At 41.3% G+C, this 23,599-nt stretch overlaps 1 protein-coding gene across 1 annotated transcript in view; it reads right to left on the bottom strand.

Moving 5' to 3' along the window:
* CSTF3 (cleavage stimulation factor subunit 3) overlaps nt 1-23,599 on the bottom strand; it is a 49,475-nt gene that overhangs the window by 10,658 nt on the left and 15,218 nt on the right. Inside the window, exons 4-10 of the mRNA XM_071559044.1 lie at nt 6,188-6,220; nt 5,701-5,798; nt 4,234-4,300; nt 4,107-4,141; nt 3,875-4,001; nt 729-806; nt 369-531 (exon numbers count right to left, since the gene is read on the bottom strand). Of these exons, the coding sequence (XP_071415145.1) occupies nt 369-531; nt 729-806; nt 3,875-4,001; nt 4,107-4,141; nt 4,234-4,300; nt 5,701-5,798; nt 6,188-6,220 (601 nt within the window). The remainder of the gene's footprint in view (nt 1-368; nt 532-728; nt 807-3,874; nt 4,002-4,106; nt 4,142-4,233; nt 4,301-5,700; nt 5,799-6,187; nt 6,221-23,599) is intronic.

The following is a 23,599-nucleotide window of genomic DNA, read 5'->3' as shown; positions in this document are numbered from 1 at the left end:
ATCAGACAGTGTTAACACTAATGGGCAACAGCAATCACAACTGCAGTTCTTTTATATTGCCAGAAACTTTATTAATCATAACCAACAAGTCATTCAGTATCAGTCATAAAAATTAGGCTGTGATCCACTGCTTCCTGACCTCCAGTGAAAGTTCAGTGGCACTGTCCCCCAAAATCCATGTATTACTTTCGGCTTGGCTTGAGCAAAATCTGGTTTCTCTTTTAGAGAAAGCATGGATAACTCAGGAAACTTGATTCATTTCTGCTCCAGCACAATTCCTGAGACAAATCACAGCATCACTTGTGCTGGAGGTCATTAATGGAGCCCCAAACCACAATTCTACATGTCCTAGCACAATATCTAATTACCTCTTTTTGTTATGAGCGTTTGATCTTCTGTCCGCAGGGGATTGCTCTTTTCCCACTGGATGTATTTCTTCCACATGTCCACCTGCTGAGCCTCCTGGGGGGTGTTTTGTGGGGGCACAGAGGGAGCGTTGCGGTCCAGGCCTTTCATCACTGTCTCATATTCCTAAAACAAACAATGTTTTGAAGACTGGATTTAAACACATTAAATGCTTATTTTATCTTAAGCTTTCTAAAACAGATACAAATATTTTATCCTACCAACCTTATTAGTCTGACACAAAGTTATTTGAAATAATAACAAAGTCTAATGCTAATTTTTAGAATTAAATAGAACTAAGAAAAGTCAATAGAAGGTTGTACCTTTGCTACACGACGTGCATTCATATAATCTCTACTCCTGTCTTCAATCATCTTCTTAGCTAAGTGAATGTTGATGCCCTGCAGAAGGGTAAAAAAAAGAATTGAGAATGTGCAATTTCACTTTGGAAATATTGAATCTTATTGCATACAGGAAAGAGCTTGAAAGGGGATGCAAAAGTGAATAAGGACAAAGTTATTTTAAAATCCCAATCTCAAAAGGTATTGCATTTCTCCTAATAAATGTGTGAGCAAGAACTTACATCAGAGGATAAACTCACTACTAAAAATGAATTGACCTGAAGCACCTCTTCATATTTTTAATCACTTTCAAAAATAAAATGAACTTTACTTAAACTGCTGGGGGCAAAAGTGAAGGAATATACCTGTGATTTACAACTCTGCTTTTAAATGATGGTCAGCACATAGTTAGTCACAGCTCCCAGCCTTGCTGCTCACTCAGTGAAGGCTGAGACAGCACAGGAACAACTCTGTTTTCTTGTACAAGAACAGAGATTGACCTCCAGGCTCACAGCTCTGCCTTCTCCTCTGTTCCTGAAGTAAGTGACAGTTTTCAAAAGAGGTTCTATTCAACACACTCCCTGCTGCACGCGTGCCTCTGCCAGCTGAGAGGGACGTGAGACATGTCACCGCAGAGAGTGACACCCCTCCAGGGCTGCACACACGTGCAGAGGGCTCTGCTGTGCTGCTAAGCAAGAGCAGAGGGGTCAGGGGCAGCCAGGCTCTGGGCACAGGGTCCTGGGCAGGAACAAAACCTCAAAGAACTGCTCTCACAGCAGGATAAGCAGCCATTCTTTTGCTGATGCCTGTGTCCGGCTGGGTTTTGCTGGTGTGGCTTGCCAAGACTCAGATTTGAGGAAGGTGGGCACAGCTTTCAGTCCTATTCCAAACAGGTACGCAGGCTGGGAACTGCCTCAGTATAGAAGCAAAGGCACTGCCTGGGCTCACACAGGGTGCTGTCAGGAACAGCACAAAGAACCAGCCACGCCTCAGTTAACCCAGAACCAGGCTGAGGATGCAGCAGCATCCTCTGGGAATGCACTCCCAGCTCAGCTGTGTGGCTTTTTGAGCCAAAGACTTCCTTTGTCACTGGACAGAGGGCTCACTAGGGGTGTTGCCACTTTTGACTATTTAGTTAATTAAAGATACTGGTGATGGACAGCCTGACATTGCTACTTGGTGGTGGTTACAGCTGAGCTGAAGGGAAGCTTGAGAATAACTGAATTACAGCAAACAGGCAACAATCTTTTACACAGAGACCTGCACATGATCTCTGTGTTGTTCAGCTACTGATGTGGGGAATCTCCTCCCCCTCAGAGAGCTCTTCTGATAAGGAGCATTTCCCTGTGTCAGGGCCCCTGTAAGCAGCAGCCCTTTCCATTGAGGCCAGTCCAGCCAGAGCAGGACATGCAGAAACCTGTATCTGAGCACAGCACTGCCCCTCAGCCTCCAGCAGCTCTGAACTGCCTGAGGGACAGGTCTGAGTTACAGGTGTCAGCCAAAGACTCCTCAACTGGAAACTGGGCAGGTTTGAACTATTGTTTTGACAGCCTCCCTATATATTAATGAAAGCAGTGGGAATTAACAGTGACAGCCTCCCTATGCTGTGTGGGAGGGGAAGATGAGGTTTACAGGGAAGTTGTACTGGGGATTTTCCTAAGCAGGAGAAGGCACGTCACTGGATAACTTCCCTAGTGGCAGCAGGCTGTCTTTGGTGTTCCTGAACACCAATGGGACAAGAGCTGTTATGGTACACACTCGTGGCTTTGGATGCCTGGAGTTCTCCCACCCAGACGCTCTCCCACTCACATTTCTCCCACACAGAAGCACTCCCACTCAGAGGTATTCCCACCTAGATGTACTCCCACCCAGAGGCACTTCCACTCAGAAGCTCTCCCACCCAGACATACTCCCACCCAGAAGCACTCCCACATACATTTTTCCCACCCAGAGGTACTCCCACCCAGAGGCTCTCCCCCCCCAGCGGTACTCCCACCCAAAAGCATTCCCACCCAGAGGCTCTCCCACCCAGCTCACCCACCCACATTTCTCTCACCCAAAAGCTCTCCCACCCAGACGTACTCCCACCCAGAGGTACTCCCACATACATTTTTCCCACCCAGAGGCTCTCCCCCCCCGAGGTACTCCCACCCAGAAGCACTCCCACCCAAGAAGCTATCCCACTCAGACACTCTTCCCCCCCAGCAGTACTCCCACCCAGCAGCTCTCCCACCCAGCTCTCCCACCCAGAGGTACTCCCACCCAGAGGTACTCCCACTGTTTAAGCACAGTGGCCTTATTAACATGAGAGGTTATCAAGATCACAACTTGATTGACTAGCAAGAAGGAAAGACAAACTGGCCCCTGTTCCCTGCTGAGAGCACAGCTGACCCACAGCACACTGGCACCTGCCAGCCTGGGCACAATCAGCAGGACGAGGCAGAGTGGTGGGTGAGCATCCCTGCCTGGCAGTGTTGAGCAGGGCAGCCACACTCAGGTGTGCATTCTCAGGGCTGCTGACTGGGGCTGTAAACCAGCTGTTAGCAAATGTGTTACACATACACTGTAGAGGTGCAGCTACAAATCAGCCTGCAAGGCCAGTGGGCTGAGGTCACCCTTGCTGAAGACGGCGTGGTAACAAACTCACCTGAACTGAAGCTGCAATGGCTTCAGGTGAAGGATGGTGAGGAGCATTTTATAACTACTTAAGACCATTTAACTTCATGCTGTGAAGGAAGTCCAAACCATCACAGCTGAATGCCATTTCACCCTGCTCAGCTCCAAGTGACAGGAGGGGAGTGCCTCCTGGGGGACACCAGCCCTCACTGCCATCTGAACTGCTCCAGCTCCCATCACTGATGACAGTGATTTCTAACTCACTAGCAGTTCCACTGGGCCATCTGGGAAATAGAACAGTCAAGGGTATCACAGAGAGCTTTTGAAATAAATATTAAAATTCACTCAAGTACCTGTAGAGTTTTGCCACAGGTCTTGGTACAAACTGCACAGAAAAAAGGTGTTTATACTGCTGGTCATCTCTTTTATACAAAACTATCTAGTGGACGCAGTTTGGGCACCATATTTGATTACATGCCTATTCTTAATGTCACAAACAGATTGTTGATTACCTCTTCATATTTGTTATAATCTCTCCAGAGCTGCTCTATGTTTATCATTGGATTCACACAGCCTCGCTGGTAAACCCTACGGACAGCTGTTATCCTCTGGTTCTCTGCGTAAGATCCCACTGCTTCTCTGGAGAGTGGGGAGAGAGAGCAACGTCAGCTGTTACAGGTCACCACTGCCATGAACATCAGCACTGCACCCATGAGCTTAAAAAGATTCTTTTAAGGTACTTACACGCCTTTCAAAAAATTGATGTAATCCACCCAGATCTATGTGAGAAAAAATATTACATATAATGAAACCAATGTTTAGTTGTACTTGGCATAAACTTAGAAATGTGTTTTGATTAAAAAAAACATACCTGGTATGACATGATTTCCATGCCAATCTTATCCAGAGCAAAATCATATGCCTGAGCCATTTTTTCTCTGAGGAAAAGAACAAACCACAAAGACCATAGAGCAAGTGTTTAGTATTTTAAAAATTCTTTATTTAAAGAGTACTTTCTTGTGCAGAAAATTCTAACCAAACACCGAGGAATGAAAAATATCATTCAACAGCTGAGAGCAAAAATTGGCATTCAGATAGCTTTAAATTATGTATTTAGGTTCTGCTGGGGGTTTGTTTATTTATTTATTTAAGAAAATTATTTAAAATTATTGGTGGCAATGCAGCATAGTAACAGTTCCTGGCCCACCTCACCAGTAGTAATCCAGGTATACTATGTGAAGTTGAAAAGACAGAAAACAACTGCCCTCCACATCTTCTTAGCTGAGAGATGCACCCATGGTTTCTTTCTTTTTTTCCCCTCAAAGTTCCCCAAACCTTTTTGTAATTCCCCAGAAACACCAAAACTCTAGGCCAACTAGGAGTAGCTGCCTTGTGTAGAAACTGCCCAGAATCTTTCACGTGGCTTCTTAGTCCCCCAAATTCAAAGTACTTTCTTTCAAATTATAAATGTTCACAGAATTTCCTTGGTTAAGTTTCAATTAAAACTGGTTTTTCTCTCTCCCATTTTTTCCCAGTTTCCTTTACTCAGACATACTTCAGAACCTTATTACCTCCTTGACAACATTAACAGGAAAAACAGAGGAAAGTTAAGTTGGATAAAAAGATTGGGGAGGGGGAACTGATACTTTTAAAATTGTTTAAAACAGTCTTGTAAAGACAGAAAACCCTACTTTTCCCCTCTATTAATGATTTACTTATCTTGCCAGTTATAGCCCAAAGAAATTATGGTGGGCTGTGGAAGAAAGAGTTTATAGATGCTGGAAGTTACTGGTATTTTTTGAAACTCAGTCTATGGGATTATAAGCAAACAAAAGGTAGTAACTGAAAAGGGATGAAGATTAACATACCCCACAATTTTGACACCCTGAATTCCAAAACTTTCTGTAATGCCTGAACTGTTTATTGTTACTGCCCCAATACAGTCCCTCAGCTGGAGCCGAGGCTGAATTCTGTGGAGACTCTGAGCAGGGCACTGAGGGCAGGGCCAACAAAAGGTCCTGGCTGAGGAAAAGGGACGTTTAGGTTGGTTCAGGCACCAATTCCATCTGCAGGGACTGTCATGGATACACCAGCTACTCCCCTGATCCTGTCCCACCCTGTTATATCACTCCAGACCAAGGCAGCAATTTTGCCCAGCAAGCCCAGTTAAAGACACTTTAAAGTTTTCTAAATGCGGATTGTGTGTTAAACCCCCAGTACTCTACCAGAATACCCCCAGACAGATTTGTCACACAGGTTCCTCCCCAGCCCCTCGTCAAAAATCAAGGAAAGGTCCACCATAAACCCAGAATAATTCAGAGGAACTCTGTTAACTTACTTGTAACTAGGTAGCTTCCCCTTGGTTTCTCGTACATAGGAAAGGTAACATTTCCATAAATCAATGTGTAAAACCTTCATAAGGCATCGCTGAAATAACTGTTCAATACATCAAGAAGACGTGATCAGGATTCCAGATACAGAAATTAGATTTCTACTTTTAAAACTATACAGTATGAATTAAAATAACTTTTGTAATTACAATTGAGATTTATAAGAAAGAGTAAGTTAAACTACTCATTCTTTTGACTAAAGCCTCTCCATGCTATGCAAGGGAACTGGAGAGAATTAAGCAGAGAAATCTCCCTGCACAATGCACTGATTACAGCTTGGTAGCAACAACAAATCAACTTGAATGATACTTTTTATCTGTTTTTTAGAACAGCACATTTAATGGCTGCTATGGGTTTTTTTCAATCTGGTTTAGCCCAATTACAAGGTACTTTTTCTTGCTATAGAGATATATTACATATATTAACAGGACTCACCTTTTCCACTTTGTCATAATTTTTTGCTTTAATCTATAGGGAAGCAGAAAAAAACAAATCACTTAAGAAACTATTTTTGAATAGTAGGAATATATTCTTTACAGTACTATAGCATTCCAATTTGTACTTTGGCTGTCTCAACTAATTACACTGTAACACCATATAACATTGCAAAAATATATTTAAATATACAAACCCCATGTACTTTGCTTAGTTTTTACAAAATTGGCAGGTTTTTTATTTTTATTTTCACTTCTTCACTTCCAAAATGTAGGTATCAGTGGGCAAAGTTGCTCTCCTGTGTTCCAGTTTGAACACCCACACTTAGCCTTTCATTTCAAGGTACTCTGTTGCCTCCAGTGCATATATTGACTTAAGTGCCAAAGGTTCCAGGTCAAGATTTAGTAAATTAAGGGTAAAATATATCATATTTACAAAACTACTTGGCTAACAAATGTATTAATACCTCAATTACCTTGCAAATTTATTTCTCAAAGTACACTTTGCTGTAATATGCTGATGCTGAATAAGGGAATAATAGACATGAATAACCCGTTTTCCCACAGGTGCCCCAGCCCTGGTGCTCCCAGGAGAGACCAAACCACACTCACATCTCAGCACCAGTTCCATTCACACAGCACAGACACCACAGGGGCAGAGGGTGAAACCCAGCAACCAACAGGCTGCATTTAGAGAGGACAAAGAAAAGCCAGAGACTGCTGAGGGGGGCCGAGCCACATCTTTCAATATATTTATTACTCCAGTTATAGTAACATGCCAGGGGATCTGTGGGGACACCCCCTGACAAACAAGGAAAGTCAACAACACCTTTAAAAGATGCTTATCTGCGTTGAAATAAACAACCTTTAACGACATAAGAACTTGTTATGCTGTGTTGCACTTTTGTAAAGCATCAAACCTCCCTTTTAACTCTCATTGCTCTTCATTAACTTAGAGGATTTGAACGCAGCAGGAGCAGTTCCAAAAGCCCTTTCCACTTCCCCAAGGATCACGGTGGCAGGCAGCAAACAGCACCCTTCTGCACCAGGGAGTCATTATTTCACTTTATATCCTTCCCACTCCAAAGCACAACAGATTTTCGATGGCACCATTAGGAGACAGTGACTTGTGCAGGAGACCAAAGATAAGAGTGCCCTGTGCTGCACATCACTGTCTTTCTGCCTCCTGTTCCCAACTGTCCATTCTCCTGGTCCCAAGAGCTGTAAGAGCCCTCCCATTCCCCTCACTCCTGAAGAAGAACAATTAAAAACGAGAGAATCCAGATAGATTTTGAAGAAAAACTTTAATGGCACACATGGCAGACTGGCCCCTCGTGTCCATGCCGAACTCAAACTGCAGCAGTCTCCCACCCAGGCTGAAATAACGTCACAAAATCCAGGCTTGCAAAGTTAACTGTGTCTTGTACACACAAGTTTCACGCAGTCTTCCAGCAAACTATTCAGTTAAAAGACTGCTGACCAGAGAAATGAGCAATTACAGACAGACACTTCACTAAACCCGAGAGGCGGCATTTCCCCTCTCCAGGGCCCTGGTAACACCCTGACCCAACACGCTCCCAGGAACGTGCCCGTATCCTACTGCCACTTCCTCACAGCTTTTTTGAGTCCAGCACATTCTTTCTGCCTACAAAGAGCACTTCCACTAATTGTAGGGTTGTTGAGACAGCAGGTTTTTGGGGACATGAATCAGGAACCTGATGCTGCTCTGCTCCTAGTTGGAGGAAAGTGAATTCTTGCACTTTAGATTTTCCATTCAGAGTCCAAAAGAAAGAAAGACACCTCCCATTTTTACTTTATCCTCTTTTAAAAGTAGGACTAACTTTGCAGGTTACTCAGCACCTCTTACAATGTGATGAAAAGGATTCAACACTCATTAAAGAGACTGAGCTCCCAGTCTAGGTCTCCCACCCCCAGAAGTCTCCTTCTACCCTTGGTCACCAAGTGAAGAACTTGGTTGGTACATCGTAGCACAGAGCACAGGTGTCTGCACCTTTTATCCCTTGTACTTAAGTAAAGCCTTCAGTAAGATGTGCAGAATTTTTTTTAACAGAGATAAAAGATAGCATGAATTCTCTTTTTTTTTTTGGTGAAAATTAAGTAAAATTAATTCATTACTGTCACCAAGAAACCTTGTAGTTATTCAGGAACAACATGAAAAATAATTTTTAAAAGCTCAGAATGAACTATAGTGACCTCAGTAATTGCTTACAGCATCAAGTCATCAGCCTATTTGCTTACAGAGCAACTTTTTTAGTGCCTGTCACGAGGCAACATCAAAACACGAGCACAAGCAATACATCTCCATTAGGCTACAAGCACCTCCCACAACCAAACACCTTGAAAAGAAAAATATTTTGCTGAGAAAAGAAGGTATATTCTCTATTTGCATGTGCTATGGCTCAAAGTAAAGTATTTTCTATAAGAATTGTCAGATACATGACAAGCTGCTGACCACATCTGGACTTCAAGTCAGTCTTACATATTTGTTAAATCCACACAAATGGTTTGATTGGCCAATGCTTATTGGGTCTCTCAATGGAAAAGCAACTACCTCTCTTTCTGGAATTTGTCTGCCTTTCTTGGGTCACCACTCCCAAACAAACACCCTGGCAGCCCTGGCTCAGGGAAAGTCCTCCCCACCCAGCAAGGGCACCCCCAGGACCCAGTTCTACTACAGTTCTTGTTGTCTTGTTTTTCCTACTACAGACAGAGGAACAGGCAGTGATTAGATGTGGAAAAGCATAAAAAATTGAGACTAATCCTGTAATTTTGCCCTTAAAAGACGAGCATTAAGTGAACTAGAGATGTTTACAGCAGATTACCTCATCTGACCTGCTACACTTGACACTCCTGTAGTAAAACACAACTGACCCTGGCCAGGGACAATGAGAATTCCACCTGTTTTGATGAAAGGGTAACTTTAAATTTGCTGCTCCAATAGGAAATTTAAGTCACTCTTGTATCAGCTTTGTACAAGATGAATTCATAATGAGTCAAATTTCTTCCCAGAACATACAATGTAATTCCCTATAACGAGCTTCACAAACATTCAAAGGCAAAACTTAATCCATAAATTACCCAGCACTTCACCCTTTTAATTGACCTTTACAGGCCATGTGAACCATTTATGATCATGCAGGGCAAGTAATTTTACTCATCTAGGGCCTTAATACTGTTTGTAGTTGCCTGGGAACATACAACAGAAGCCGAACAAGCTTCTCCTTTTGAGTGTTTCCTGCTTTCCATCAAGCTCCCATGGAAGCAAAGTCAGTATGTGGTAATTAAGGACCAGCATGGATTTTCCTGCCATCCATTCCTATATCCCAACTCCACCTTCTTTTTTTAAGGGAAAAAACTATTTTTCTCATGCATAAAAATCTAACACTCCCTTATCCACTGCTTCCTCTTGCTCTCTACTTTACCCACTGCCCCAACACTATTCCACAAGGTGTTTTTTTAGCTTTTTTTTTTGGAAGATGGACCTGAAGAGAAACACGATGCACCCCTGGCAGACTGCACCACCTGAGGAGGGACAGGCTGGGAGAGAGGGAAATGCTACAGCTGTGAAGGTGTGAACTTTCTGATAATTTTCCTAAAACCTGGGCTTGTTAACAATACTAACATGCATGCACCATCCTTAATGTTGGTTGTTGGGTTGGGTTTTTTCTAAAACAATCCCATATACACCAACATATATTTCAGAGTACAAAATGACAACCACAGCCTACATGCATGTGTTTGGAAATACTGCTCCTGTTTATTAGCTGAAGGGAATTCACTGTGAAAGACCTATATTCATTCACAGTTAGGTGACTATTAAATACAAGTTTTAACATTAAAAAAAAAAAATCAGACTACCCAAAATTTATCATCTCTGAATCCATTTCTTTTGACCATTTGCCCCTCCAGCCCCCCCCTTTTTTTTAAACTTGATTGTTAGGGTAAAAGAATCAGCTCCCCACTGTCAAGTGAGATGCAATTTGGGTCTCTACTAGTACAGAGATGTGGGTGCAATAAAATACATTCACATTTTGCTACATGTTTCCAAAATGATGGCTGGAGAGATGTTTGCACTTTCCTCGCAGGATAAATACAGCTTGGACCACAGCAGTTCAAACTCCTCAGACTGCCTCAAAGAAATGTCCCCTTTCAAAGGATGGAGAGATGCTGGTTCTCTGTTCTATCTTTAGCACATCTGACCTTTTGCTATTTGCCAAGGCTCCCAGGCAGTGACTAATTGTGTGAGCACTTAATGGGGCAAACTTGCTTCCCCAGAGGTCAAGTCACAGCAATTACCTTCGCAAATAATAAATCACATTCTGATCAAGTACATGAAATGCAAGTAAAATGCAGGACTGACACTGCAGTTCCACATGGTCATTAATCCAACAAGGCTGGATTACAACTGTCTAAACAGCTGGATGTAAAACTTTAAATAATTGGATGTAAAACTTATCTTGTCTATGCTGAAAAAAGGCACATATTTCATTTGTGCAAGATATTCCAAGGCTTAAGCAATGAAATCTTTTATATAAAAGCATTACCATAAAATTGCAGATGCAATTTCTGTAATACATTATTTTACTACAATTTGTACCAGGTAAGGATTGTATGATTGGGTATTTCTGGAGTCTTCACTCGGAGTTTTAATATTGCCTGTGAAAATACAGCTTTTACCTTACCATTAGTAAAGCCTGCAAGGAAGAGATACAGTACACTGACCATGGGAAAACTCATTTTCTCAACAGGCAGTAAGATGAGATCCTACATATTTTCTTTCAGAACAGTGTAATTTTTCACATGCACACGATTATGTGTCTCAATTTCAAAGTCTGCCATAAAATGGGATTTGCAAAGTTCCTTAAAATTATTCTAAATTAAAAGTCTCCAAATACTATCACAAGTGTTATTTCTAGAGCTTCCAGAACCATGGCACTACCTCAAAATTTAAAAGCCATGTTGCTTCCACTAGAGGGATCATCACTTGAAAACAGGATTTAGTCACAGCTGTCATAAAAATAGCTACAATGTAGAGGGGAAAAAAACCTCATTATTTTGCAACCTGCTTCTGAGGACACCTATGAACAGAAAATTCCAGGTAGAAGGAACCCACACTGGTCACCCTGCCCAACTGCCTGACCACTTCAGGGCTGACCAAAGGCTCAGGTATGTTGTTAAGGTCATATCCAAACAACACCCACAGGCTCAGGGGATTGGCCACATCCTGAGGAATCCAGTTCAGGGTTTGACCAACCACCTCCTGATCACAAGTCATCTTCCAGGCTGCACAGCTGTCTCCTGAACACCAGCACAGGAGTCTACCAAACACATTATCATGTATTTATAGTTACATGTACTTTCAATTTGCTCACCGTTTTGAAGGGGAGGGGAGGGGAGGGGAGGAAAGATTCTGCTAATGAACAGAACCTGTAATTGTGAAAATCCAATTACCAGTTAATATCCTGCATCAGGAACAGGCACTTACTGAGCAGCCACTGAAACAGGTAACTTTTTATAGTAAAATTCTGAGCCCCAGTGCCACTTCCAACAGTAACAGGTGGTCACATCTACAGGTGAAGTGATAACCAGGTATTTTTATAAAAAGGTAACTTGCAGTGGGAAATGGGGCCAGGGCAGTGGCAGAGCAAGAGAGAGCTGCTGCAGGAACATGCAAGGCTGCTCCTCTTAACTTCCTGAAACTTGTTGTTACAGTCCCAGCACCCCAAGCCTTCAATAACCTTCCCCAGCCTTCAGGAACACTAACCAGAGCACACCAGGTTAACACAACCTACCAGCATTTCACCTCTCAGAGGCAGCAGCCTGGAGAGAGCTCGGCATTAACTTCTCCACCACCTGACTAATTATATAAACAAAGAAAAAAGCAGGCAGGACTGAAGACCTGAAAAGACTGTTTCCAAAACTAGATTCATCTGGAAGTTTGGGTAAAAAAAGGAACGCAGCTGCACCTGCCCGAGGGTGGTAAGGGAGGAGCTCAGAGCAGGAGTCTTCAGAAAGAGAACAAAAGAACTTGTGAAATGCCACTCTGCAGGCAGAGTAACGTGCCCCAGTTACAACAGTGTTGAGTCATTTTTAATTTAAAAATTACCTATGTAAAGAAGTAATTAGTGATTCAAAAATATGCAAGTGGAAGATGTCTTTTGTTTATGAGACTAAAAAGCTCAGTACCTGTAATTTTCTGATGCATCAGGAAAGAAATCAACCCCTCTGAATATATGAGTGGAATATCCTGAGGTAGAAGCAAACTGTGTTCTCAAAGTGCAGAAGTACAAGGACTGAGAACCTCACTGAACAAACTTAAAGTAAACATTGAACTAGAAGTGATGCAAGATTAATGCATTGCAGTAAAGAAACTTAATTTTGCTACTAATAATATAGTTTGGAATGCATAAGAGCTATCCAACCCATCTAATTCCTAAATATCCAGTCCAGTGTAAAGAACAAGGACTTCATTAACAAGTCAGAGAGCTCAGAGACAGAGCTTCTAAAAACAGCTGCTGTGCTTCAGTTTAAACCTTAATGCAATTTGAGTAATTGTCATGTACAGACAGATCTTCAGGACTAGTATCTGACTCTACTCCCTTAAAACAAGGCTGGTCTCTTGGTCCTGCAGGGAGGGCTTTCCTTCATCTCAATCCTTTGAAAAGCATGCACGGCTTTCAGGCAGCACTATCAAGAGCCCAGACAGAGGCTGTACAGAGAAATACTTCTTTATAGACAGCCTTAAAAAAACATTTGTAGTGACAAAACTCTATAAAGTGAATTTTCTAGCTGGAGAATGATACTGAATTGCAATTACTGATTTGTTCCCTACCTCATTTATTTCTGATGTCACATCTCTTTCCTTAGTTTTCAGTCTGGATTATAAAAACAAAGAGGCAATTTCTCAAGCGTATTTTCTCTTACTTCTTTTCTATGGCATTCTACTGCTCTCTCCTCCTATTTTGCTTGTTTAAGTGTATTACTTCCTCTCCAAAACACACTTCCAAAAAGGAAAAAAAAAGAGAAGAAAGAAAAGGGCAGATTTGCAGTTAGGTTTAAACACCAAACCCACCTGTTACTACTCGCTATTCTCCTTCCTGACAAACGGAGCCCCATTACTGCAAACACCTCTTGTGGATTAGTACAATTCAAGCAAAGCTGTAGGAACAGCCCTTTCCAAGTCACAATGAAAAGCACACGTTTATGTTCTTAACCAAAAAAAAAAAAAGGCAGGACACTTCACTTATCTGTTATTTCACCACCACACAGATTTGACATTTAAATATTGCCTAGAAATTGGGGTAAAGAAGAGAAGTGCTCCATGTCTACGTCTTCTTTTCCCTCAGTACTGCCTCAGTATCCTGAACTGACTGTTCTTTCCTGTATTTGGTGAAGCTCACACAAAGCAGCAGCACTACCAGCTTCTCTTCCTGTTCTGTTTCTACCCATTCTTCAATATCTGCTCCGAATCAGGAAAACTATTCCCTTTTTTATTTAGGCATTTTGCCCATTATCAAATTCAATGTAGTATTAGCTGTTTGAAGTAATTTACAAATCCTTTCCACTTCATACTCAGATTCTCCATTTGTCTGTAGATCTCATTTTAATGAAAAGTCAATTTTGAACATGCCCCGTGGGTTCTAATTTCCTTTTCAATTTCAGGCCCCCTTTAAGCCACGACAGAAACCACCCACATTCACCCCCCTGCTAACTACCTTGCTTCCTTCCCAACTTAGGCATTTTGGTTCTTCCTGTGTACTTTAGTCCACTTCTCATTCCTATTTCTCATTGTCCTTTATATTTCACAGAAGCAGTGGGAAATTTTAAGATGTGTTTTCAGGTATCCAGCACTAACAGACCTACTGGGATTTCTGCAGTTCTTACAAAGTGGCCACTTCACAAAGTGCTTTTTCTCCTAGAACCCACTTTATACTGTTTAGCTCTCAAATTATAGGACTCAAAGGCACACACAGCACCCATGGACTGCAAGAGACAGGACAAAATGCAATGAGATAAATTAGATTTGCTGTCTTATCTGTTGGCCAGATCTCTGAAGTTAAAAAGTTAAATTAAGGGAGAAGCCTGAAGCCAGAGTATTTGGCCCATCTCACTGGGCTGGAGATCCCTAATTTGTAAATTCAGATAAATTACCCTATTTGTCCACCTCAACCACCTTTCATTAACAAACAGTCCCTCACAGGGGCAATACAATTGGACATTTGTACTCCTCTAATGCTTTTGTCTGCTAATTCAGTGAGATAATGGGCACCCGTGTCTTGCACAGGGCTGCCAGGCTGAGGGGCACAGATCACTGCCCTCTGCCACCCCGAGGCATCACCCAAAACCCAACCCAAACACACCTGCAGTACCGAGACCTTAAAAACAAGGCAGGGATCGGACCACAAGTCACAAAGGTAAGTGAGGCACCACCACTGAGGGGAAAAATAAAAACAATTGTTCCATTACACAGCTCTCACACCTCACAAGGTTCTAACATAACATCTAACTCATTAAGACTCTTGATTTAAAATCGAGATTTTTTTCACTTCTATCAGAAACTGGTGTTCATTACAGTAACATACAGCTATTAAAAATATCATTCCTTCTTTCATTCTGCTATTCTCAAAATATATTTGAAAAAGTAAGCAACCAACATTTGTAAGAAAGTGGCAATTTACTATTTAATTTGAGGTCATAGTTGAGGAAAATGGGGTATTTTAGGGGCATTAAGTTCCTCATTAGGTTTAATAGTTTGATAATTTGTCACTCTACTCATCACATCTACAGTTTTGATACATTCTTTTCAAACATGCTTGCATAAAAGGCCAGCAAAGAGTATGTTTAATAACCTTATTTTTTTCACACTGCCAATTATGGTATTTCAGAAAATCTGTTTTAGCAAAAATGGTTATCAAATAATAATAATTTTATGGAAGTTTTTAAGAAATCTCTGTTCATTCACCAAGAATGTATGTTCATAATTCACTTGAACAATGTAAAATTTCAGGGATTTTACTTTTTAAAGGGATCCTTGAATACCTATTTTTTCAAAAAGCAATGTATCTATGAGGCAGCAAAGCTCCCATAAATGGCTTTCACACTGACTTAGCCAACAGGGCTAACAGCCCAAATGAAACCATGTTAGGACCAGAAAGAAATGCTGCCCTTTTGAGTGCTCAAATTAATTCAGAGACCACACATTAATGTCTCTCATTTTCTAGCATGGTACTGGTCTGTTAAAGGCTCTCCTCAAAGTAAAGACAGCCAAACAAGCGATTCACCTACAGAAAGGGAACACAGGTGGCTCAAAGAGCAAAAATGGTACTGGAAGATGTAGACATTACGTAACATAATCTTAGCCCTGAAATCTTAGCACAAGACCAGCTTGGCCTGTGAGCAGAGGACAAATTGTTCTTAATGTTTTGTCTCTGCAACTAAAACATGAAGAGCAGTTTTCCAATAATTTGCAGTAAAAATGGCCCAAAGTGGTTCTGAAAACCATCAGCCTGATCCTGAGTTCCAAAGGTGCCTCGGGGCTCTCATGTCTGACCAGAGACCAGTGGTCTCCCCACAGGAAACCAAGAACCAGAACTCTCAAAGTAAACAGTGCAGATTAATGCTCAGGCACCAGTAACTCTCTGCAACTGCATCTCAGCATTGATGGGCAGTTGACAAGATGTGGAACTGCATTACTAAATAAACCTTACCTACTAAACCCAAACCAAGTACACTTTAACTGTGATGCTATGAAATAATCTAAGGAAGAGATGTTGTTCCTGGCTTTGCCAAGGATTTCCTATGAAATCATGAAGAAATGTTTATTATGTCCATATTTGCTAAACTGGGATAATAATCTACCTTAGATAATGACTGAGCTGCTTTTGTTTTACAGCAATTTGTCATTCCTGCTCAGGAAATAACCATGTTTTTCTAACACAGGCAGCTGCCCTAATCAAAAATGCTTCTATCAGAAATCAAGGAAAGTCTCTGCTGTGTCTTAAAAATGCATATTCTTAATCATAGTTACTGAAAAGTCTCACTTATAATAATAAAAAAGGAAAAACTCTATTTAAAAAGTCAATTACAGAATTAAGCACCCAGATTTCTACCTTTTGGCAATAAATTTAGTGCTAAGAATTAATAGTTTCCTGCAAGATATGAGGTTTATTGCAGGGTCTCCCCAGTATCTTCCAAGTCCAGACTGACCAACAACAACCTAACCTGAAACCACATGAACGATGTGCATCTTTTTGGTGAAGGACTTGATCTAAAGATATTTAGGTGCAGTGCACTACTGCACTGTTTTCAGAATATCTGAATTTGAGTGTAATTACTATCCTAGCTAATGAGCCTGCTTAGTACACAAAAAATCCCCAGGTGTCTAAAATATTTAATGCTATAGTGCTTTTCCCCACCTAAACACTGTACCAGTAGTTTTTGAAGTGGTTCCCCCTTTTCCTTCCCTTTTAAACTTCAGCTTCGTGCCCTCAAGTGTTAAAGCTCAACCTGCTGGGCTCCCTCTGTTGGAATGGTGTCACTTCAGAGAACAGAGTCAAGACAAAAACTTATACAGAGCTGCTTTTAAATCTGAGTTGATAGTAGTGCTTAGGTAACATATTAAATGACCTCACACTTGAATAACTGGCTACATAGAGATGCACTGAAGTTGGAAAATAAAACAACAGAATACATATTCCCATGCTTTAGAAATGAAAGTTATGAAGGGGACACTGATGCTGAAAGGGGAGAGGGGTTAGCTCTACAGTGACATCTAATTTTATAGGTCAGCTGCAAATAACTTACACTTTCAGTGAAGGTGATGTGTGTTTGTTTGTGGAGGTTTTTATGCACTCCATGCAATTAGAACTGTAAGATTAAAGCCCACTTAAGTCAGCTGTACTTCTAAGGTAAAAGACTTGTAAAGATAATTCATGAGGTTTTTCCTATGTGAAACTCATTGGTGGTGGGTTAGCAGAGAGAAGAGCTGTCCTGAGGCCAGATTTCAGTGTGACAAAGATGCCATGTGACAACATTCATTTCACGTGCAGCCTTGGTAGGTGCACTTGCAGCTTATTTCACATCTCAGGAGAAAGATGAAATGCAGAAGCATGTCCTAAAAGCAGCACACAAACCCACAGCCCTTGTAATCTACACAAGAGAGAGATGGAATACAAACAACCTCCTGGTTTCCTCCCACCTCCCTCTCCCCATCTTAGCACACAGAGAAGAGATACCAGGAGTTAAGGTCATGTATTTCAGCTAAAGATTCTAATTTTGGGGTAATGAAAAGAAACTGGCACAGGTAAACCCCTGGACTCATCAAAGAAAGGTTGGCCATGACTCTCATGCTATGAAGAACACCCTGACCAGAAACATGCTACCTTTACATACACCTGTGCATAACAGATAAAATACCACTGGTAGTTCTGGCCCCCCTGCTAGACGGCACTCAAAATAATTAGTTTCTCTTCAGTAAAGCCCTGTTTGGTACTAATCCTCTCATTTCTTTGTTGCTTTGTTGCCAAAAGTGTGTTTTCTCCTACACCCTGTCACCAACAAGTGCTGTCCATCCAGAATGAGATGTTTTGGAGACAGCAGAGATTCAGTTTGGTACTTCTTTCCTCTTTCACTCTAGCTTAGCATGCTGTGGCTTTTCTGCTACAGCTGATTCAGAAACCCCTGGTAAGGTGTTCTAAAGCTTTCTGCAGAAAAGAGTCTCTTTGGTAGACAGACAGTATGTAAGTATTTGTTTCAGACAGCAAGGACTTGACTTTGAGGGCCAGGCTAAGTCCAATGTTACACAAACACAGAATACACTCAGATAGCATTTGCATTAAAGAATGCTGCAAAATGCTGACCAAAAAAGTTTAAAGCACAGCGTTAACAATGGCAGGTAGGCTCTCACCTAACTTCTTGCATTCAATCTGCAGAGCACATGAGGGATCTCAGAAATACTAAGGATGCCCTTTCTGTTGTATTTCATAGATAGAATCAATTGGGTTGGAAAAGACCTCCGAGATCATCAAGTCCAACCCTTGGTCCAACTCCAGTCCCTTTACCAGATCATGGCACTCAGTGCCACGGCCAATCTCAGGTTAAAAACCTCCAGGGATGGGGAATCCACCCCCTCTCTGGGCAGCCCATTCCAATGCCTGAGCACTCTCTCTGCAAAGAATTTTTTTCTGATCTCCAAGTTAAATTTCCCCTGGCAGAGCTTGAGCCTGTGCCCCCTTGTCCTATTGCTGAGTGCCTGGGAGAAGAGACCAACCCCCACCTGGCTAGAACTTCCCTTCAGGTAGTTCTAGACAGTGCTGAGGTCACCTCTGAGCCTCCTCTTCTCCAGACTAAACACCCCCAGCTCCCTCAGCCTTGCTGCTTTAAGCCAAGAGCAGCACTCGGTCTTGATGTAAGGACACCAAGCACGTAACAATACCAAACCACTCTGTAAAACTGTCATGTTTACCAGCTTAACTGGTAATCTCCATCACTGGCAGAAAATATTAGGTTAAATATGAAACAGAGAACTGCTACCAAAACTACATGAACCACCTAAATTGGGAAGATGTGACTGACAGGAAGGTCCTCAAGGAAAGGTGTGAATGGCCCCATGACAGCGCTGGAAGACAAGAGTGTTTGACCTGGTTTTGGTGCATGCTGAGTGGTGACCCGGTGTGCTCGACAAATCCAGGCTGGACATTGAGCAACACGGTGGAGCATCACTACAGAACCTCTGTGAGTGACTGAATCAGCCAACACTTGGGAAGAACTGGCTTCAAATATTGAGTGTAGCAGGAAACTGCACACAGGTGAAAATATCACAGTCTAGACAGTTCTTAGCAACTCTGCCAGCCTGGGGGAAAGGCAAACACAGATAATACCACCGAGTTCAAGTAGCTGGTGTAACTTAACAGTTGGTCAACATTTCTATGCATTAAAGCCACAAAATACACTCCAAGAACAATGAAAAATGTTTGACTATGAAGCTTTTGCAGGAATGACAGACTGCTAGAAGTCTATTCTGCAAGCTAATCAGACATCAGTACAGAGTCTTCATCTGATTCAGATCAAAGATCAACTAGAATTATCCAACCTAATTATTTGGAAACACCTGTATTTTTCTGATCACTAAATTAAAAACCCCACAGATTGACCTTATTCACAACTTTTCCAGGGGTAAAACAAAATTTTAGAAACACTAAAATGACAAACATGTAATATCTAATTTCATGGGGTTTTTTGTAATTAGTATTGTTATGCAAGAGTAATTTTTTTTGACAGCTAAGACTACTAGTACAAAACTTACCTCCACTTGCTTAGTGTCAGAAAAATGTTTCTGCTGCATTTAAATCTGTCTGCTAACTTTAAAGTTCCATAATGCTTCCCTTTTAACACCCATTCTGAACACACAGAGAAAAGCATGTGCCATCTAATTTCTGAGTATCCATCTGAAATTGATACAAAAAACCCAACCGAAAAACAGTTGAGTCCTGAATTCTGTTTAGTCACATGTGAGAGAAATTAAAAGTTTTATCCTGTAAGGATAAATGGTACAGTCTGTTTCCTGCTCAGGCTTACCAGCACTGATATTTTATCAAGGGCAAAGACTGTGGAACATTCTGAGGTCCTTGTCCATCCTGCTCAAGTAGTCCTGTGCAGCATTTCAGTCAATGTAATTTATTGGTAGTATTCCCTGAGGAATTCCAGTTAGTGGGCAGAAACAACAGGCAAGTAACACATACTTACCAGGGCAGCAACTTATTTTTAGGGGGTGCAGCAGGGAGGGGGACCTTGCTCTGTATTAAGCAGCATAGACAGCAATTTTTCAGGTAACTTGCACCAAAAAGTCATGCATTGGGACTATTTTAAGAGTGCATTTTTACACAGAAAACCTTAAGCAGCTAGTAGGGTTTTCAGGGCCACCTCTGTGTACTTTAAAACATTTATCCCATCTCTCTACTTGAAACTTTAAATTCTTCATTATAAATGAACTGTACTCTGTTCTAGTCCCCTTTTATACGTCACCATCACCACGGAGCGATGTGCACATCTAGCACAATCTTAGAATTAGGCAGAATTTACAATTCTCAAAGTCAGTCAGGACTACAATGACAAAATCCCCCTGGTGCAATGAAACCTGCTGGACTAAGGCTCTCAGTGCAGGGCCTGCCCTTTACATTTGGGATGAAGGATGGGTTTCTTCAGGTATGAACCTGTCAGCACTGCCAGTTTAGGCAGGCAGACGTTCAAAGTTTGTAACTAAAACTATTAATTACTGCAATGTCACTGAAAATCTGGGGAAATGAGTCAACTGACAGAGCTGGTGGAAAGAAAACAGCAAGCTGAGCTTCCACCAGCAAACGTTACAAAAGAAACTTTTTGCAAATTTATTCATTGTCACTTATCTTCAACTGCTATTAATTGTATTAGACGTGCGTAACACCTTTAATTAGATGCAAGCCTACACATACTGAATTACCACCACTCTACTGTCTGCAGTATTAACACAATGTCAGGGCTTCTTACAGCTCAAACTTCGGCATGATATGATGTGATCTAAGTATGCTGGTACAAAACACAGGAGTAAACTACAGAGACTAAACTTTCCCTGAGACCTGGTCTGGTTAAAGAACACTAATTCAGAACTGTTTCCACAACATACTGCATATCACAGGCTGCTAAATATGTTTGTCTGCTTTAGAAATGCAACACTATGACAATCTCACCAGCTGCTCTTCAGCTGCTTAATTAAGAGATGGTGAGAGCACCAGATTTCTTCTGCAGTAATTAGGATATCAAAAAGTTTGTCATGGTACTGGTTTTAGATTTATTCTTAAGATAAAACCAGGAAATACACGGAAGTGCATCAAAATGTTAATTATTTCATTACTAGGAAATATCCCTCCCACCTACAGCCCCATTAAAAATGGGCAGTAGAATTCTGACTCTTAAAGAACATGACAGCCCTTGAAAAGGCCTCCTGGGACCTCCCTGGCATCTGAAAGAGGAACTGCAAGTGCTCATGGAGTGATATGGCCCACAGCAACACCTGAGAGTCCACAATTCTTACACCAAATATTCTTCTACATCTGCCCTCAAAACCCACACAAAATAGTATTTTGATGGTAGGGAGGAATGGAGAAAAGCCAGGCCAACACTGGACTCAAGATAACAAAAATAAAGAGGGAATCCAGGTCTGTCTTTCCCAGTCCCTTACAAACAGCATCAAGTCATGCTTTTGCACTCAGACTGAAGTTGCAGGTAATAAAATTACTTTGTTATTTTAAATATATTCTAAAGAAATTATTTTTTTAAGTACCTATAAACTTTTAGGCAATTTGAGTAAAGTATCTGTAGACAATTTGCACTGATAAACTCACACACTTATATTTCTATGATTTCAAAAGAATATTAATGTTACTGCGTGTCCCTATTACATAAACATGCACATACACAAGTGAGTGTGTATGCACATACCTATTCTGAGAGATTCCTCAGGAATCCACAGGCATAGAACCTAGCATGTCTTCATTTAACCATAAAAATTAATCAGAATCCAAAATTAAGAAATCATTTCAAATATAGTTTGCTGTCAGAATGTAGTTCCACTGAGAGCAATGAAGTTCGCTCACATTGTAACTTCACCACGTCTGTTTTATCTGCAGGATGGCACATCCATAACCACACACCTGCCACCCCACTTTGGTAAATCTAAACAAATCCAATCTGAGAGGTCATTTTTATTTTGTTTCAACAGAAGAACAGTGTCTGAACACCTGTACCTGCAGGATGAGTGACAGCTGAGGGAAGAGGACGACTTTGCTGCAGTCTGGATACAGAACAGCTCAAACTGAATAACTAGGCACCACTTTAGTCCAAATGTAAGACTTGAAAAGTATTTTAAACAATGTATTGATATTCATTCTCACACAAACCAAATACAGAAGTATCAAATTGTTTACAGCAAGAATGTAGTCATGTCTTGTTCCAGTTTCATACACTGGTTATTCCTTATTCTCTCTTTCATGCACTAATACAAACCACGAAAAACTAGAGAGAATAAGCTGCCCTCAGTAGAAAGTCTGAGTTTTATCTCGACATATTGCAGGAATCAAAGGAGGTAAGACAGGTGATCCTCCATCACACTACTAAACTTTCCAAATTAACTAATTTGAATTTAGAGAAACAGCTTGAATTAAAAGATAAAATAAAATTTAGACACACGTATCAGCTTTTTGCCAGTGTGAACGTAGGAGTAAAATGACCACACATCCTCGGCACACTAACAATTCTCTCTCTTCTTCTTTTGGAGAACTCAAAGATGTTGGAAGTCTGAAAGCCTTTAGCCTGGCAGACTAAAGAATCTTTGGCTACAGCACCTACTAATAGATCAGCAGTGTGTGCTCACTGGAACTTGAGCAAACTAAGGTTAGTACCAAGCCTCTGCCTCAGGGCTCAGTGCAATCTGCTCCTATGAACAGACCCACATGAATTGTTCACACTTCAGGCTAACAGTGGGTTCTATCAGTCTTGTCTCAAGATGCAACAGGACTCCACTCTATAGACAACATTACTGAGCACTGCATACAAATTGAATTTAAAAAGAACATCTTTTTACTTACATGCCTATCTTTAAAATGAAACATTTATAATGCCACAGCTCCAATGAACTCTGGACAAGCTCTCATGCTTGTCTATTATGAATATTTGTCATTGCTAATTCAGGTAAAACCCAATATGGGTCAGATTAAAGTAATTCTAAGATCCCCTCATGTGTAATTAACTGCTTATATCTAACAAAAGTCAATGCTTTCTGTGCCATAGTACAGTTATGAAATGATGCCAGTCACTTCTGAGTTGTTTTATGTAATGAAGGAAGAAAGGTATTGGGCATACCACACATTGCTGCAAAAGCCCAAAATTGCTACTGGAGATAGAGCACCTGTCCCAGTGAAGCCAGTGGTGAGAAAAGCAAACCCTGATGAGGGGAAAACCAAAGCACACTCTTAAATGAAGCCCCTTTGTACTAACAGGACACGGGATTGTCACAGGGAGTGGATTGCCTTCACAGAGCTTCAAGCCAAGAGAAGACACTGCATTTCATCACAGCCATGACTCAAAGCCTTTACACAATCTGTAAAGAGATTCTGCAGCAAATAAAGTCACATATTCTTTTATGCAATAGCACAAGGAGAAAAGGTTTAACACATTGTTCTCTCAGCCATCACACTTCTCAAAACCTGAATAAAGAGCATCAGGAAACTCAACCAGCTGGAAGAGATGTAGAAATGAGTCAGAAATTACAATTATAGCTCCCTCTCCCATGCAGATGAAGATAACCAATCTGTGGCAAATACAGGGGACACAAGAAACCTGTTTTTACTTTGCTTCTTTC

Source organism: Pithys albifrons, chromosome 6, assembly GCF_047495875.1.
Source record: "Pithys albifrons albifrons isolate INPA30051 chromosome 6, PitAlb_v1, whole genome shotgun sequence".
NCBI classification, from domain to species: Eukaryota; Metazoa; Chordata; class Aves; order Passeriformes; family Thamnophilidae; genus Pithys; species Pithys albifrons.
The sequence above is the reverse complement of the archived record's forward strand: the minus strand, read 5'-3'. Positions and strand labels throughout refer to the sequence as shown.